The sequence below is a fragment of the Homarus americanus genome, unplaced genomic scaffold (genome assembly GCF_018991925.1).
Source record: "Homarus americanus isolate GMGI-L3 unplaced genomic scaffold, GMGI_Hamer_2.0 scaffold34360, whole genome shotgun sequence".
NCBI lineage: Eukaryota > Metazoa > Arthropoda > Malacostraca > Decapoda > Nephropidae > Homarus > Homarus americanus.
The window spans coordinates 7327422-7342273 of NW_024739403.1; the positions used below are offsets into that span (position 1 = coordinate 7327422).

General features: G+C 38.3%; 1 protein-coding gene across 7 annotated transcripts; it reads right to left on the reverse strand.

Annotated features, from left to right (window-relative positions):
• Positions 1-2919: 2919 nt before the first annotated feature.
• On the reverse strand, positions 2920-14377 carry LOC121874582 (facilitated trehalose transporter Tret1-like). 7 transcript variants are annotated; one of them, XM_042378785.1, is made up of 12 exons: positions 14226-14377; positions 13123-13191; positions 10532-10765; positions 9871-10018; positions 7227-7389; positions 6701-6822; positions 5899-6033; positions 5536-5730; positions 5304-5401; positions 4450-4592; positions 3673-3841; positions 2920-3298 (listed from the first exon to the last, which is right to left on the reverse strand). In XM_042378785.1, exons 3-12 carry the CDS (start codon positions 10619-10621, stop codon positions 3116-3118), a joined length of 1446 nt encoding a protein of 481 aa, XP_042234719.1. In that variant the 5' UTR covers positions 10622-10765; positions 13123-13191; positions 14226-14377; the 3' UTR covers positions 2920-3115. The 7 variants fall into 7 exon arrangements, with proteins under 7 accessions (XP_042234719.1, XP_042234720.1, XP_042234721.1 ...); XM_042378786.1 differs by having other exon boundaries at positions 10532-10769; XM_042378787.1 differs by lacking the exon at positions 13123-13191.
• Between the last annotated feature and the right edge of the window lie 475 nt (positions 14378-14852).

A 14852-nucleotide genomic window follows, 5' to 3' on the forward strand; every position in this document is an offset into this window, starting at 1 on the left:
CACTCTAATAGATAAACCAACAACTTGAGATATCTATCTAATTGTCATAAAAATAGGAATTACCCCTCTTTAAACAGCTTCTGCTCAGTGGTAACTATTGTGTATTGATGGATTATAGTAAGAAAAGTTGCGAGTCGTTTATCTTCTCAACGTTCACAAAACTTTTCACAGTTCGTATCGGGGTTTGACTTTCACGGGCAAAAAGGTACCTTAGTTCCGGAGGCTGGAGGCAAAGGTTGTAGAGCTGGAAGGATTACATGAACTGCATTAATATTACACTTCATGTATATCCAGGCTTTATTCTTTAGATTCATAATACAGAAATAAACATTATTTCTGGCATATTAAACTGTATAAATTAACGTTACAACAAAAGATTTATTCGTTATGTTAAATACCACTTGGTGAGAAGGCATCACACACTGCCCCAAGAAACTGTAATAGATTTTAAATGTTATGAGTCGGATGCTGAAGTCACCTCCCTCCTTCCTTGAGGCCAAACACCGACTACTGTACCTGTGTATGACTTAGTTTATTGTTGTGTTTTAGATTTAATTCTCTGCAACGTGGATATTTATTTAATTCAGGCGCGATATAAAGTCTAGTATATATTTTTTTAAGCTGACTGATTTTTGCTGCAGTTATTGGATGATGAAATAAGTCCTATACAAAAATCTGTTTATGGTGAAAATAATGTTTATATTACATTTTGTTTAACGTTTAAAATAAGGCTATTACAACGCGCTTAGTAAGGATATTCTAGTAACCCTGTTGTGTATTGGCTCCACTCTGAGCTAAATAAAATCATCTGGCGTTAACGAAACAAAATTTTAAAATTGGCGTCACCTTAGTGAAAGGGTTAAAGCTTTTAGTTGTTAAAGCGCAGTAAGAACATAAACTAAATAATCAACATTAAATATAATTATTATTTGGTGACGAATAGTTTCTTTAACATTATTGAGTTAAAACGTAAAACCAACAGTGTCACAGATAATAGCAAGACATAATATTCAAACACGTTGGGTGTTTTATGGGGAATATACCCAATGTTGTTCTTCCCTCGATATGACCTGAATATTATTGCACATATTGTATACAACAGTGACAATAGGACTGGGTTACTGAACGGATTGTTTTCTCACACTATATATGGGTTTATTCATCATATATTTCCACGTGTGTTCCTTCCTGTTTGTCTGATTTACTATAGACAGATAAACGACAGGAGATTAAAGATAAAGGAGCCAGGAGATTAACGATAAAGGAGACGGGGGTTAATGATAAAGGGAATAGCCATCAACATACCTCTCTCTCTCTCTCTCTCTCTCTCTCTCTCTCTCTCACCTCAGAGGTTCTTTAATAGAGATAAAATAAACACATATTCTAATGTCACGTGTTATTGTGTGAGAATAAAACCAATTTGATGTATAATACAAACATTTTAAATATTTTTGTATTAAAGCTCCATGTTATTGTGTCGTATTACATGGTGGTCCTTATATCAATATTTACTACAGGTGGTTGTTATTGTCTTGTCTTTCCTATAGGAGTGAACACAGAGTCCTTCTTTCCTTCCTTCCTTCTTTCCTTCCTTCCTTCCTTCTTTCCTTCCTTCCTTCCTTCTTTCCTTCCTTCCTTCTTTCCTTCCTTCTATTAGCTAAAATAGATTTACCACAGTGTGAAAAAAAATTACCCCCACAGGTATTTTATTTTTACGAACTAAAACTATCGTGGCGAATTATATTAAACTTCGTAAAATAATTAATAAGGCAATTAAGGGAATTAAACCCAATTTGTGGCCGAATTTAACAGAATTATGAACTCCAATTGTTAGACCATAAAGTACTGAGTTAGACTTATCATCACCTGTCTGGTAAAACGTGAATAAAGCCTCGCAGTACACCTTGATAATTACTATATTTAGCATAAGGTTAATTAACCAGACCATCAATATCCTCAAGTGACGTTAAATATGAACTAAATCTCAGAATATCACAAATTAGTTGAATAAAAATATTCTGCGTGAGACCATTGATACTCGAGCAAGAAAGCAGTACGGTACGAAATTACGGTACGATACGGATTTTTGTTCTCATAAGTATGGTACCGGTATGAGATTACGGTACGGTATTTTTCCCCATACGGTACGAGATTATAGTACCGTATTTTCCCCATTACGGTACGGTATGAAAGTATGATATTTTTTCCCGTACCTATTCATACCTTTTCCGTACCAATATATTTAGAGAAAGACTAAAAATTTTGGACGTGTAGGTGAGGTCAGGGTGAACCTACTTGCTTGTCATTTGTCAACTTAGGTCATCATTAGAGACACCGACAAGACCTCTGTATTGTGATAGTGAGGACGGTGTCAACCTGCTTCCAGCCATGGGTCAGCCGATCATGCCATACAGGATACAGCAACAGGACACAGCTAGAGTAACTTGAGTTTCGTGATAGACATCTTAATTTGAACATGCGGATTTACTTCATTGGATGACTTAAAATCATAAGGTCAGAAACAAGCAAACTTATTCTGTAAAAATTATTTGGCTTTCTAAGACTTTAATCTATATCCCTTTTCATTTCATTGTTGTTTACCTGCAGTGGTTCGGCACACAGGAAATTGTATACTCCCACGGCCTACGTCCACCGCACACCTGTATTTTCTATATTTATGCTGAACTGTATAACGGCATAAATATAAACATGCTTATCCAATTGTAAACCCGTATCACAATTTTACTGAATAAATAATAGTATTATTAGTTACGGTTAGTGGCTCAGGAAAATGGTGTAGTTCTCTCTAAATATGACACCAAATACGTTTTCTGTAATCACTGTTGACGATCTAATTATGACTGACACTCTATTTGAGTTTCTTGCTTCATTATTTTCTTGAGGTTAGGAAGTCATTAATTATATTATAACTAGGATTTATTTTCATTTTTATGATATATGCAGTGTAAATGTGCTCAAGCTTTAAAGTAGTAATTTAAACATTGATATGAAATTTAAATATAGGTGTTTGTTATTTATGGTAATGGTGGGTAACGACAGGTAGACGCAGGTGGTGATAACAATAGATAATATGAAGCCAGATGGATGGTCAGCCTCAGCCCACTCTCTCGCCCATCGTTTCCCTGATGAAGAAAACCGTGAAGATGATGCCTGAGACACAGACGGAGGCGTAAAATCCATAGAGTCCAGGCTGAGTGAGCCCCACGGCCATGGGTGTGTAGAGCTGCAGAAGTGCGAAGTTGGCGATGGTCCACACCGTGAAACAGATGCTGCTGGCCTGGCAAGTACATCAGGAGGAGTTACCATTAATGATTCGTTCATTTATTGTTGCTTTATATTTGAATTACGGGGAGAATTTTGCCACATTTACTAAATTATAATCCCTATACGTTTGAAGAAAAAAAAATATGAGGCTTCCCTAGCAACTAACATGATAGTGCAAGTACAATTCTACACACGCTTGTCATTCCATAAAAAAGAACGTGATTGCATGAGCTACTTCGTTTTGTGCTCTTATCGTCTCATATTAACGATAATAATTTACTTGATGTTTTATAATTGATCTCCTTAAGTGTTTTTTTTTTTGGCCAGTAAGCCATACTCAATTTTCAAAAAAATCACACCAAAAACTTTTAAGGAAAGTATATTTACCTGTGAACGTATGGAGGTGGGGAAATACTCCTGGCTCAGGAGGAAGGGCATGAGGTTGACTCCAAGAGCCACCCCCGCCTGGGACACCACCAGGCAGGCCAGAGGCACCCATCCACCACGCCTCTGTTCAGGTGCCGCCTCGCTGAGCACCAACAACTCCTCGTCCACACTGTTCATAAGACGAGGTATACAAGTGGTTTATGTCACACCACACACACACACACACACACACACACACACACACATACACACACACAAACACACACACCACACCATACACACACACACAACACACACACACACACCATACACACACACAAACACACACACCACACCATACACACACACAAACACACACACCACACCATACACACACACAAACACACACACCACACCACACACCACACACACAAATATATATATATACATTACTGCATATCTTCATTTCCTTCTCTCCCCAGTTTAGTTCTATAGTCTTTGGTGATGTACAGTATCTGTGATAACCCGCAGCTGAGGAAATATAACAACAGATAACTCGTTCTTTGGCTAATGTTCTCTCTCCCACGCCCATTCTCCGAACATTATAACAACTCCTCTGTTATCGTTGTCTATTGTTATTCCTGTTACTGCTATGATCCCACTGTCTTCCCTCCCAGCCACCCATGGTGTTATGTGTGTCCTCATTCTTCTATCACTTATCATTTCTATCTCCCTTTCTGTTATTCTTTCTTCCTTCCCAATTACTATATACTATTGATTTCCCTTCCCTTTGCTCACCTCTTTATTTCGGCTTGCTGGGTTACGCTGACGAAGATAGCCAAGGCGACCAGGGCAATACCCATGAGGAAGAACCCCACATACAGGATGTTCTTGCGGCCGATCTTGTCCATAAGGAAAAAACCGGCGAAGGCTGCTCCGAACTGGAAGGTAGAGAGGAGTTATTTTCATGGCCTCATAACTCAACATGCATTGGTTGTTTTTGTTTTTAAGAGAGAACTTCTACGTGTGTGTGTAGGAAGGGGGGACACCGGAGGATTTTTTCCTTTGCTCGTCAACAGAATAACCAAAAGTAAGATACATTAATATCTTAGCTAAGTGTACTGATGAATAATAATATAAACAAACTGAAAATCAAGATATGAATATTTAGGGACAGACGTTTCGTGTTGAAGTTACTGCACTGTTGATTATTACGGACGTGTTTGTGTCCTCATAATGAGTGCCAACTGCGTTAATTGTTGCAGAAGTCTCTCTCCAATTATTAATTTTTCCCCTGGCTGTAATTGTGGGTCCTGTCATTCAAAATCAACCTTGGTGTTGTTAACTGACAAGTAAATGTCTGTGAGCATTAGTTATGGTGCCATTATTTCTAGCTTGGTGCTGTTTCCGTGTTGAACTACAGCGTATAAAGACAATTTTAGACAGTCTGTAAATTGTATCATAGTTACCGGATCCTTCACTTATCATCATCATCATAATTTATTAATGTACTGTATTTTATTTATTTTATTATTTATTTATTTATTTTGTTATTGTTGGTGGTGTTTCTGGAACCTGCTCCCCCTCGAGCATCTGTAAGGGTGACTCACAACACCAAAAGAGGCCCCACGCCCCTAGGTAGAGTAACTCACCTGGACGATCATGATAACGATGGCTGAGAGACTGCCGTCCACCGTCGACCCGGCCGCCTCAAACATGCGCGATGCATTGGCGTTCAATACCATGAAACCTACAAGAAAAGGTACAACTGTAGTTTTCAGGCGGTACAGTACTGGGTTGTCTACATATCTGGGTACAAAAAATGCGGGATAGATACAGTCACCGGTGCAAAAGCAATAATACTCCGCCAGTGGAACAATCTACCTGAGAATGTAGTAAGGACGAACAAGGTAGAGACGATGGCCAGAGAACGGAGGACTTGGGGAATGAGGAGACCACGCCAGCTGGGTCCATTCTGCATGGCTGTGTTCATGTCTTTGTAGCTCTGTATCTCGGCCTGAAGGTCAGCGTGTTCCCCCCGCAGGTCCAGTAGTACTCTCTTGGCTTCCTCCTCTTTTCCTGTTAAATTAGCTATTGTGTGAATCTTCCTACATTGTACTAAGAGCCTCTATCACTCATCACCTCTAAATACTACTACCTGTAAAAAAAAATTGACTCCGGCCTTATATTAGTGAGGTTGAATCGCCTACACTGTGTATGATGAGGGTGTAGATACTTAAGACTCACCTTTAAGAACGAGGATGGAGGGACTTTCGGGGAGCCAGATGAGACAGAGAACGAAGGCTACTGGGATGAGGGCGTCGACCAAAGCCACCACATAGTAACGGACACCATACCCTATACACACCGTGAACAGCTGACCTAACGAACACAGAGGAAGGAAAAGGGGTTATGTGGGCTGAGTGATGTAATGTGATATAACAGGGATTTGTTTTTTTGTTTTTTTTTCATTCATTTACGTCTGTCTAGTTATTTTTTAGTCGTCTTTTCCCTTTTCTTAGTTTACCCAGATTCGATATTACCTTTTAATAGGGTATGTTTGTGGCATAGTACAACTTGCTCCTATGTCGCAACGTGCCTCCGGTCAATCCAGGGAGAGAGGGGACAGTCCACTATAGCGTCGACAGTCATCAGGGGTATAAATTATGTCTCTATAGTTGATTCAGTGAACATGACCCTACAAGAGTCTCCAGTATTTATGAATTTGAACTACATCTAATTACGTCGAAGCTTTAATCAATTTTAAGTATTTGTTCCCCTCTGAATGCACTCATTTCATATTGTTCATCCGTCTTTGTGAGGCCTCAGGTGAACATACAACCTAACATGCAAATACATTCCATAGCTGTTACACTCGAGGCTGTAAATGATTTTATATTAATTGACATCAGAATTTTTGTAAGTTACAGCTATGATTTTAATAGCGATCTTTTAATCTTCTTAAGATATATGAAGGTAATTAAGGAAATATAAGCAGATGTTTGGCCGTTTAGTGTGTGTGTGTGTGTGTGTGTGTGTGTGTGCCTACCTGAAAAGATGCCCATGTTGAGTGCCACGGACATCATACCACGTACGTCGACGTCAGCTAACTCGGCGGAGTAGGCGTTTATCACCACCGACAATCCCCCCAGTGCCATCCCTGACACACACCTGTACAAAACAAGCATCTTTATTCTTTGATATAACCACACCTGACACACACACACACACACACACACTGTCATATACCTGAAATACACACCTGGCTTACAAACAGACATTAGTCATACCTGGCCGATACACTTGGCTCACAATGCACATACACCGGACTCAAGAACTTGCTCGCGGCTGTTGAGTTAATACCAGACACATGTGACACACATCTGAAACACCTAATACACCAAGGCTCTAAATGTATATGTTACCCCCTCCCCGCTTGTAAAATTGCCTCGTTCGTGATATGGGCTCCAAACTTAACTTAACTAACCTAACTTAACCTAATCTAACCCAACTGTGTGTGTGTGTGTGTCCCTATATGCTCTGAGCGTACACAGTATATCAGGATGTACACTCACCTGGATACCAATATACCCGCAATGGTAGGTAAGAGAGCCACACCCAGCCAGCCCACGACAGCCACCACCCCGTTCACTATCATGGACCAACGTCGTCCCAATCTGAAGGCCACGAACGCTGTCAGCCAGGCACCAGGTAGCGACCCCGCCATCACCATACTGCCTGTAAAGTTTCAACGTTTGTTATAATTGACTAAGTTACCTTACGATGGTCCGTCCAGGCTTAGCGATATTATATACAACAGGTAGTATTTATATGTTTATGATGCTGCAATTGAATTAGACCAGACTTACCCAATAAGATTATTTTGCTCGCGAGGAATAACTCATGACTCAAATCTAATGTTTCCTAAAATAAACATGATATTGAATTTACTTGGCAGGTCATTAGCTGAACTTATTTAAATATGATCTATAATACGTCCAAACCTCAGTCGTCCTTCTTGAATAATTTACCGAGAGGAAACTAGTGAGTAAACAGGTAATATAGAATTTATTTTGCTCGGTGATCTTCATGTTAAGCATCATTACCTCGCTCTCTTTACTCCCATTACTTGATCATGAGTCAATATTCCTACCTTGAGGTTAGTGAGCCACGCAAGGCATATATTCAAGTTGTACTTTATCTTGACAACTTCTGACTATCATAGAGACATCACTGTAAATCAACACTATCCATCAAATTAATTTAATTACAACACTTTTTGCACAACAATCCACAAGTAATAATAATATAACATTTGTACTCCTCTTACTAACGCTCTATCTTACTGTAGTCTGTTCATTTTAAGCTTGCAACTGAGGCCTATAGGTCAGTTTGTAACAAGGCAACTGCTTGGTAGGTGGACAGACACAGGAAACGTCACTACAGTTCCTTACTATTTAATCTATTGTGTTTATATTCTGATAATTTAAGGGATATTAACTATTCTATGTTGATTACGATAATTTATGCACTTGGGGGAAACAAAACGCTCTGGCGGAGGATGTAGCTGAAAATTTATAATCTTTTACCTGTACAGAGTCTTTAAGTTTATTCATGGGCAGTGGAACTGGGACGATGAAGGGGATAATTAGGACCAGGTGTCCCCAAGCACCTGGAAACTCCCTCTTCTCTACCCCCCCCCCCTCCCTCAATAACAATAACATAAACACAGTCGCAAATAGTCCTCATCAGTGACGGATAAATTGTTATGTCTATGTTATATATTCCTGATAAAATAAACTGTGGCACACGTCTACAGTTAACATGAAGGACTGTCAATATCACTACTATAAATAAAAACTTGACTCATATGTGATCCTGAATTAGTCGCTGGTTAGTTATGACATCACAGTTTGCCTCTGTTATTTGGCTGTGATATTTTGGGGGGAGTAAATTATCGGTTTCTGAGCTTTCTCTCCCATTAGTTTCTTTATCTATATTCAATTTCATTCTACTAAGTTTTAGACAAACATACAACAACTAGAATACTATATACTGCGCCTCACTTGGATAATTCGTTATATATTGGCATGATTCCTAGCGAGAGTGGCGGCTAGCCCATTACCTTCCATCAAAATTCCTAGATTCAACACACTGCTTCTCATTCTTCTTCTCTGTTATATGTAAATCATTCTCTTAATTTTCTGAACCATGACATAACCAACTCGCACGACCTACACGTCCCAATACAGTTTAGAGAGATTTGTGAGGGTTTTTAAGACATCAAATCCTAAAAGTTTATCCTTCTTGAATATTTGAAAGTGACTCTTCATGAGGATCTTACTATTCACCAATTATAATTAAAGTATAGTCCCCGAGAGGCTCAGCTTTGTTGGTTAATATTTACTTGGATAAAACATAAAGAGAGATTTAGTAAGCAGAGAAGCCAAGTTATGGAGGTGTACCTCATTAGACGAGATTAATTAATATTTTTTCTCCAAAAGTTCAACAATTTACAGTGTTTTTGACGTTACGAGGCAATAACGTCATTCAAATTTATTTCGAGTCGAGAATTCAGTGTGTATAATTATTGTGTTACTGGTAATGTGTTTATTTATATAGAAATAATCCTACTGATACTGTTTCCGCACCCCACGCCTGGTATACCACACTGTGCATAGTATTATAATAAAGAAAAAAATGCATAGAAGCCATCACTACTAAACCTGTATTCAAGACACCACAAACTCATTTAATTTACTGCATAGAAAATAAATTACTAAATAGGAAAACGTTGGTAAGATCACTCACAATTTATCCATAATGACAGGTTGTTTGGTGAGATGATCCAATGGTATAAACAAGTTGCTTAGCAGGAATAAGTTAGTTAATTAGGAATAAATTACCAAGAAGGCATTAATTGGCAAGATGTCTGCTAGAATCCATTACTAATAGGAGAAGGTTAGATAGAAGTTACATCTAAATGATACTAAATGTTATATATAAGAGCCTAAGACACACTATGGAGCATCAGGTTCTTAAATATTATATCTTTACGGCTTTTTTTTTCTGTATCATACTTTAAAAGCAATAAAGAGCCTCATACCATATAACAAGAGCCTGTAGTACCTACCTAATGAGTCATGACTGGCTGTTGTGTGTTAGGAGTACAGTAAGTGGTGTTTATCTATAATGGAAAGTGAATATAATCTCACTTACCAATCATGTCCACGTAACCCTCCATGGATATCGTGGTGCCGTATATGGTAGTGTTGTAGTTGGCGAAGTCTGAGGACACGACTGAGGGGAAGGTGAATAAAGTGCCCATCATACATGATCCCAGAGCTGCCTGCAACACCTTCGTCAGCTGATGGAACATAACAAAGAGTTTTAAACATCATCTCTTAAGGGTTTGTCGATGTAAACAATATAGATAATCATGCCAGTAATTCTTTTATGTTTCATTTCCACATACAATTTTTTTGGGTTATTATAGTGAGTCAAGTTTGTTATCAATTGTAGAAAGGTCGACAATAATATGTTTATATTTGTATTCCTTTATATCTCAAGTGCTCTTCAAACTGACCACACGACCTCGGGTGTTCCTCAAGTGCATAAGAAACTGTGACAGGTAACATAGATAACATGGGCTCTCTATTTTTGTACACCTCGTGGCTCTTCACTTATGATCGTTGGTTCAATAAAAAAATTATAGATTTGGCAGGACAATTATAAGAGGTATATGGTGTACATGGAGGAGAGCATCGAAGCACATGCAGCTCAAAGGAATACAACTCCTGTTATCCCAAGTATTTCTAATCCTCATCTTATCTCACTACGTTTGTATATATTTGTAGAACAATTTCACTGCATCATTTACCTGTCTGAGGAGCCGTTTTCTCCTCTCTTGGGGCTTCTCACCCTCCTTCTTGACCTCCATGGTTAGATGCCCAAGTGAAGCCTTACTCATGAGGGGTGCCCAGGTAACGTGTCCACGTGGGGTTTCGAGATAGGAAGTCCAGGTGAGGGAATCGGGTAGGGTGCCCAGGTGAAGCGCCCCTATAGTGTGCTCAGGTGAGATGCTCTGTGTATTAGTTTCCTGGTAGCGTCCTCACTGTCTGGCGGAAGTAAGAAAATACTGTATGACTGTTTTAAAGTCTTCTGCTGCTAATTCCCTGAGTCTCTTGAGTGTCTGTCAAGGTATAGTTTGTATTCCATGGTGATAAACGACTTTGTAGATTAAAGTATTTATATATATATATATATATATATATATATATATATATATATATATATATATATATATATATATATATATATATGCAAGTAAATCACTGTAGGTGCGCGTGATCCAGGTATATGCTGATAACCACAAGGAAAAAGAAAACACGAAGTTCCCAAGCGCTTTCGTGTAATTCACATCTTCAGGGGTGAGTACAGACTAAGGAGAAGTACAAAACAAGGTATATATATACAGAGGAGGGTGAGATCAGGTCCACAATGGTCAGGTATTAGGTAATGACCCTACTAATCTTTAAAAAGCACCGCAACGGTCGGTAGTCAGGTCAGAGGGTAAGGTGACCCAACCTTCTCACCTGGTTACAAATCTTCTTAATTACAAAATTGTACAGTTTGTACATGCCATTATTCAAATTCATGTTGACTGCTTCGGTATGTTTAATGAGACTAGATTCTATAATGTTCCTACTGGCAAGTGAATTACAAGGTAATATTGAGGAGGCATTATCCCAGTCAATGCAATGCTTGTTATCCCTCAAATGAACAAACAGAGCTTTGGATTCCTGGCCTGTCCTAACACTATATTTATGTTGTTTAAGTCTAGTTACAAGATCTTTACCTGCCTGGCCTAAGTAAAACATATTACATTCCTTGCAAGGAACTTTATAAATGCAACCAATTGTGTTGTTGGGGGAGTTCTTGATTAACATTTGTTTAACAGTGCATGAGTTTTTAAATGCCACATTGACGTTCCAGGTTGTTAGTTGTAAAGGAATTTGAGAGAAAAAATTGTGAAATGGTAATACTAAGAGATTCTTATGGTCATGGGTGGGCTTGGGATCAGTTCTATAAAAAGATTTCTTAGTGATGTTCAGGCATTTGTCTATGAAAGATCTAGGGTATTTAAGGTTTGAGCCAATATTATAGATATATTTATATTCCTCATCAATGACTTCCGGGCTGCAAATTCTCAAAGCACGTAAAGACATTGTTGAAAATACTGACTGTTTGACTCTATTATGGTGGGCAGAATAATAATGAATGTATGAACACACATTAGTCAGTTTTCTATAAATACTGAACGTAAAGGTGTTACCTATTCTGTGTACCTATTATTTTTCCTTGTGGTTATCAGCATATTTATATATATATATATATATATATATATATATATATATATATATATATATATATATATATATATATATATATATATATATATATATATACTAATTAATTTGCATTAAGTTAAAGGAATAAAATTAACAAGATATCCCTATTCGGCAAACATGTCAGTTGCTGTTTAAAGCTAATTGACGATTGCATGAAATTATCACGTATACTTCCTATTTGCTTACTTAATCCAAAACGGTGGTTATAATATTGGTTAAATTCTTGTCGGAGTATTATATATAGTTGTCATTGGTGTTAGACCGAGTGTAATTTTAATCCTATATTATTTGTTAGTTATTTTCATCCCTGGTTGGATGAACTACGACCTTGTAATGTTAGCGGCCAAGCTGGGTACACTCGCGCTGGTGTGTTCGCTAAGCTGAGGATCTCAATAGGTAAGCTCCTACTGTAAATCGTATGAGCTTAATGCTCAAGGTCTGTAGATAAAATATAGTGTTGAATGTTATCTTACTCTTAACACCTTAGAAATGTGCTTCCATGATTCACTACTCCCACACAATTTTCACCCGCGTTGTGAAAATTCTTATGAAATTACATGTGCATATAATCACATCACTTTATTATTATCTCCGCGAGGAACAACTACAAACTTTAATGTTATTTCGGAAACAGGAATATAATTTGTATATGTATAAAAGAAATTAGTCTGTTGATAGTCATTAACATCCTAGTAATACTTCTGTACCACTCTTACGCAAACTGGTTATTGTTGTTGTTGGTGGTGGTGGTGGTGGTGTTAGGGTTGTATCTCTTATCTTTACTCAATGAAATATACAGAGGAACAAGCATCGTTGTCATATCTCTACCCTTGGACGTCTCTCCTTGCTCAAGTCCGATTTACTACAGGGACACCAGTTTTAATATATGATTTGGCTAAGGTAGATGATTTTATACAGCAGGCGGTTAGAATAATATGTTTTAAACTGATGTAGGTTATATCACTTGGGAAAATTACTCTGTGGTAGGAAGTATCAGTGAATTTGGGAAAGTAAAGATTCTGTAGATTAGAAATTCAACCAAAGACGAGTGACCACGTACATGTCTTCCAAGGCTGATGAATGGTGATGGCTCTATTTAATATAACTCGTCACAACACTGAACAAGTATCTGTAAAATAGTGAAACGATGATATAGCCTTTCGGGTGTTCATTCTGTTGATGGCTTTCTGCACCGAATCAAGAAGAGGCTTAGTTCTCCACCACCACACCCAGACCACAGATGACCGCAGTACACCACACCCAGACCACAGATGACCGCAGTACACCACACCTAGACCACAGATGACCGCAGTACACCACACCTAGACCACAGATGACCGCAGTACACCACACCCAGACCACAGATGACCGCAGTACACCACACCCAGACCACAGATGACAGCAGTACACCACACCCAGACCACAGATGACAGCAGTACACCACACCTAGACCACAGATGACAGCAGTACACCACACCCAGACCACAGATGACAGCAGTACACCACACCCAGACCACAGATGACCGCAGTACACCACACCTAGACCACAGATGACCGCATTATTCCATGGAGTACCGCACTTGCTTTATGTTAATGAATGGCCAAAATTCATCGGTATAATCTTCGCTATATATAAAACCTATACACACCTTGATGTATTTCATTATGTACTAGTTAATTAATTTCCTTCGCCAATTATGTCAAGATAATTACCAAAACAGTTATCTCGGACAGTCATAAAATTGACAGCAAAAGCCTAACTCTGCAAACTAATGCCAATAGCTATACGGAATACCCATAAAGGAACGTTGAGTAACACACATCAATATAAGGGTCGACTGTATATCAAGCACGTACAGTATATAGTGAGTGATCTTATGTTAAACTGTAGTACCTATACTAAAATAAATTGATTTCTTATTTCAAAATATTACAACTAAAAAACCCAAACTTTCGTCCTTCATCACCTGGTCGAAAACTACACAATGGGTGATTTCAAAAATTTTTATTGTTTCTTTCAAATAGACTCGTTTACAGGCTGGCAACAAGCAACAGAAATAAATAGTACACTGTAGATCCTTTTAACTACAGTATATGTCATCCAAGTATAAGAACATTAAGACGCGGGAAGGGGGAGGGGTGCAGCCAATATATTATTATTACCCTGTATTGTTTTTTGTTTTTTTAGTTTCAGGTCAAAGACTATCAAACCCCGGGTGTCCCAGCATCCACCTGATGTTCCTTGAGCTGGGATTAACAGACACAAACACACACACACACACAACCGACCGTGACACACGCTAAAACTTGACTGTCTTATCCGTTACAACACGTCATCTTACCCCACAGTCGACCTGATAAGATAGATACATTATCATCATAAACTTGATTAAACAAAAAAAAAACATATGATTAGTGATGATGATATGCTGCAAAAATGACTTAGACATCTTCAAAACTAGAGGGTTGATTTTCCTGCCGTGGATCATCTATACCGTTATAATAAACGTTTCATGTGCAATATATTCAACAATAATAGGTCAACAAAACGAGTATGGCGGACCGTCCCTCAGCTTCCATACCTATACTGTTAAGTCTCTCAGTTGGTCGCTATAGCTGCACTGAATATAGATCTGAATATAGTACAGTAAGGCACAAACAACCTGGATTTAATTCATCACATCACAATTTTAATTTCGTGAAAATTTGTGCGCTAAAACAGTTCTTACTTGGGGGTCGCATAGCAAAGAATGTGATGTGAAGATCAATGATTACCCGAACAATAGCAGT